Genomic DNA, 3,650 nt, shown 5'->3' with positions numbered 1-3,650 from the left:
TTGCAACAGTGTGTGAAGTGGAATTAAAATAAACAACAACATGCCTTTATTATTTCTCCTTAGCTTTCTGCAAAGCAAAGTTAAACCATATCTTTGCGTGTCCTCACGTTTAACAGCTTCCAGTCACTTTTTGTCCGTCTTTGTCAGTCTCCTTGTCTGTCTCCCTGTCCCTTGTATGACCGCAATATATGCTGGGGGACAACGGGAGCGGACGTTGGCCATGACCACGGGCCTTAAATATCCACATGACATGAGAGTCAGCTCTAATGAAACACCAGACAGATGTCTTCATAAACTCTCTCCCATCGCAGTAGCACACAGTCTTCCTCACCCGAGATGGGGGTGACTTTGAGCCATCATGGATGTCCCTGGTGTGTGTGTGTGTGTGTGTTAGCCCAATGGTGATCAGAGTGACAGCTATTTGTCTGTGCTCCCCCTATGCTGTGGAGTTCGAGGGGTGACAGATCCTTAATATCCACGTTCATTAGAGAGCTCACTGGGAGCAAGTGTTAAACTGTATACGGTCAAGGAGACGAAGCTGAGTGGCTGCTTCATCACACAGACATGTTGTGAATACACACACACACACACACACACACACACACACAGATGTGTGTTCACGACTCACTTCATAGAAGAAAGGATGTCCGGCCATGTCAAAGATGTTCACTTTAATCTCTCGGTCTCGGACCTGCACTCTGATAACACACACACACACACACACACACACACAGTAAGAACATGTAGCACAGTGTGTGTGTGTGTGTGTGTCACAGTGTGTGTCACAGTGTGTGATCTTACTTGGTGACGCCGTAGTCGATGCCGATAGTTGCCAGGTACTTTGGTACAAACCTCTTCTCACAGTAACGTTTGATGATGCAGCTCTGAAACACACACACACACACACACACACACACACACACACACACACACACTTCAGGTCAAAATACAGCTCAGTGTATGAAACAACTCAGAATGACTGAACATATTTATGAACATGAGTATATGAACGTGAATGTATCGTTGACAGACACGTGTATCGTTGACAGACACGTGTATCGTTGACAGACACGTATCGTTGACAGACACGTATCGTTGACAGACACGTATCGTTGACAGATACGTGTATCGTTGACAGACACGTGTATCGTTGACAGACACGTGTATCGTTGACAGACACGTGTATCGTTGACAGACACGTGTATCGTTGACAGACACGTGTATCGTTGACAGACACGTGTATCGTTGACAGACACGTGTATCGTTGACAGACACGTGTATCGTTGACAGACATGTATCGTTGACAGACACGTGTATCGTTGACAGATACGTGTATCATTGACAGACATGTATCGTTGACAGATACGTGTATCGCTGACAGATACGTGTATCGTTGACAGATACGTGTATCGTTGACAGACACATGTATCGTTGACAGACATGTATCGTTGACAGACATGTATCGTTGACAGATACGTGTATCACTGACAGATACGTGTATCGCTGACAGACATGTATCGTTGACAGACATGTATCGTTGACAGACACGTGTATCGTTGACAGACACATGTATCGTTGACAGATACATGTATTGTTGACAGACACATGTATTGTTGACAGACACGTGTATTGTTGACAGACACGTGTATCGTTGACAGACACATGTATCGTTGACAGACACATGTATCGTTGACAGATACACGTGTATCGTTGACAGATACATGTATCGTTGACAGACACATGTATCGTTGACAGATACGTGTATTGTTGACAGATACGTGTATTGTTGACAGACACGTGTATCGTTGACAGACACATGTATCGTTGACAGACACATGTATTGTTGACAGACACATGTATTGTTGACAGACTGTAGTAAACGTGTTGATGGTCTCACCTTTCCCACCTCGGCGTTCCCGAGGCTGATTACCTTCACGCGCAGTGACTTCTTGTTGTCTCTTCGCTTCGGCGCGTTCGTTTCCATCTTGTTTTCTTATGCGGCGAACGTGCTGAGCGAACACGCTGAGCGAACACTGCGCGGCGAACACTGCTGAGCGAACACTGCTGAGCGAACACTGCTGACAGCCGCTGTTTGTTTGTTATGAGAACGCGGCTAACGCGGCTAACGCGGCTAACGCGGCGGGCTAACGCGGCTAACGCGGCGGGCTAACAGTTAGCACGGCTCTGGCACGGCTCTGGCACGGCTCTGGCACGGCTCTGGCACGGTCTTCGTGACGTCTTAATGAACCACACGCGTCGCCCTGCGTTAGCATCAGAGCTAATGTTTGTGCTGAGCTGCCGTCGTGACGCAGCCCGTTAGCACACAATGCTAACCAGCTAGCCTCTTCAAAGTTCCGCTCGCCCTTTCAAAATAAAAGTCCTTCCTCTTCTTCGTTACTGGCGGACTTGTTTACAGTTTATGACGCAGCACTCCTTTAAAATAACTTTATGACTTATACTAACAATTATCAAGAAGATTATTATTATTAATTATTATCATACATCTAGAAGAAACATTGTTAAACATTAAGTGCTTGTTAAATGTTTTAATTTAACGTTATTTTAGTTCATGACTATGAAATCGTTAAGAATATTATTTAACATGCACTGCTGGTTTGCAGTTTAAATATCTGTTTGTGTTCCAGATTCATAATTTCTAAACAAACAAACAAACATGATGAAAAGATGGCAGAACTCACCGCTTCATTTGGACTCATTACATTTTATTATCAGACATGACGTCATCACAAAGCAACAAATTCTCAGGAAAATATTCAAACAACAAATGAACAGAGTGACATCACAACCAACCAACCGACCGACCAACCAACCAATCAACTGACCAACCAACCAACTGACCGACCGACCAACTGACCAACCGACCGACCGACCAACCAACTGATCAACCAACCAATCAACTGACCAACCAACCAACCAACCAACCAACCGACCGACCAACCAACCAACTGACCAACCAATCAACTGTCCAACCAACCAACCAACCAACCAACCATCCAACCGACCAACCAACCAACCAACCAACCAATCAACTGACCAACCAATAAATCAACAGCAATACTTCAAAAAGGAAACTTAAAGCTGCAATCAAATGTTAAAGCTGCAAAGACACCTGAGTGTACGGCGGCCCAGAAGGTCCAATCATAAGAAATAAACTAACTAATAAGACAGAAATATATAAAATGTGTAATTCAACCATTTAATTCAAGTTCTTGGAAATATTAATTCATGTGATAAGTTTTACTGAAACTTTTAAATGTTTCATTTAATATATTTTTATTATTTCATATCATATTTCTGATCTGGATTTTAATTATTTATTTATTTATTTATTTTAATGAGTTAATCATTTGTACAAAAGTTATTTCTAAAACCTGACACGGCCTCAGGTAGCTGATACCTGTGTGACATCATGAGGTTCATGGAGTCATGTGACTGTGTGAATGGAAAAACACGTGATATATTTAACTAATAACAACATCTCAAAGCACAAAGTGGAGGCGGACGGCGGAGCAGGCTTCAGGTGTCGCACGGCGTTAGCGAGCAGGAAGTGGCTTCATCTGCAGCGAGTCGTAGGTGTCTTTGGTGGCCGAGCTCAGATCCTGAACACAAAATGAGATTTATTTCATGAT

The 3,650-nt window shown here is 43.6% G+C and overlaps 2 protein-coding genes across 2 annotated transcripts in view; both read right to left on the bottom strand.

Annotated features, from left to right (window-relative positions):
- dnajc27 (DnaJ (Hsp40) homolog, subfamily C, member 27) overlaps positions 1–2,389 on the bottom strand; it is a 5,451-nt gene extending 3,062 nt beyond the window's left edge. The window contains exons 1-3 of the mRNA XM_027291735.1: positions 1,898–2,389; positions 802–884; positions 629–698 (exon numbers count right to left, since the gene is read on the bottom strand). Of these exons, the coding sequence (XP_027147536.1) occupies positions 629–698; positions 802–884; positions 1,898–1,984 (240 nt within the window). The 5' untranslated portion in view covers positions 1,985–2,389. The remainder of the gene's footprint in view (positions 1–628; positions 699–801; positions 885–1,897) is intronic.
- A 603-nt stretch (positions 2,390–2,992) lies between these two features.
- Positions 2,993–3,650, bottom strand: part of cd247 (CD247 molecule) — a 7,906-nt gene continuing 7,248 nt past the window's right edge. Inside the window, exon 8 of the mRNA XM_027291740.1 lies at positions 2,993–3,620. Within this exon, the coding sequence (XP_027147541.1) occupies positions 3,555–3,620 (66 nt within the window). The 3' untranslated portion in view covers positions 2,993–3,554. The remainder of the gene's footprint in view (positions 3,621–3,650) is intronic.

The sequence above is a fragment of the Larimichthys crocea genome, chromosome XIX, assembly GCF_000972845.2.
Source record: "Larimichthys crocea isolate SSNF chromosome XIX, L_crocea_2.0, whole genome shotgun sequence".
Classification (NCBI taxonomy): Eukaryota; Metazoa; Chordata; class Actinopteri; family Sciaenidae; genus Larimichthys; species Larimichthys crocea.
Note: the sequence above shows the minus strand (reverse complement) of the source record. Positions and strands in the feature narration are given on the sequence as shown.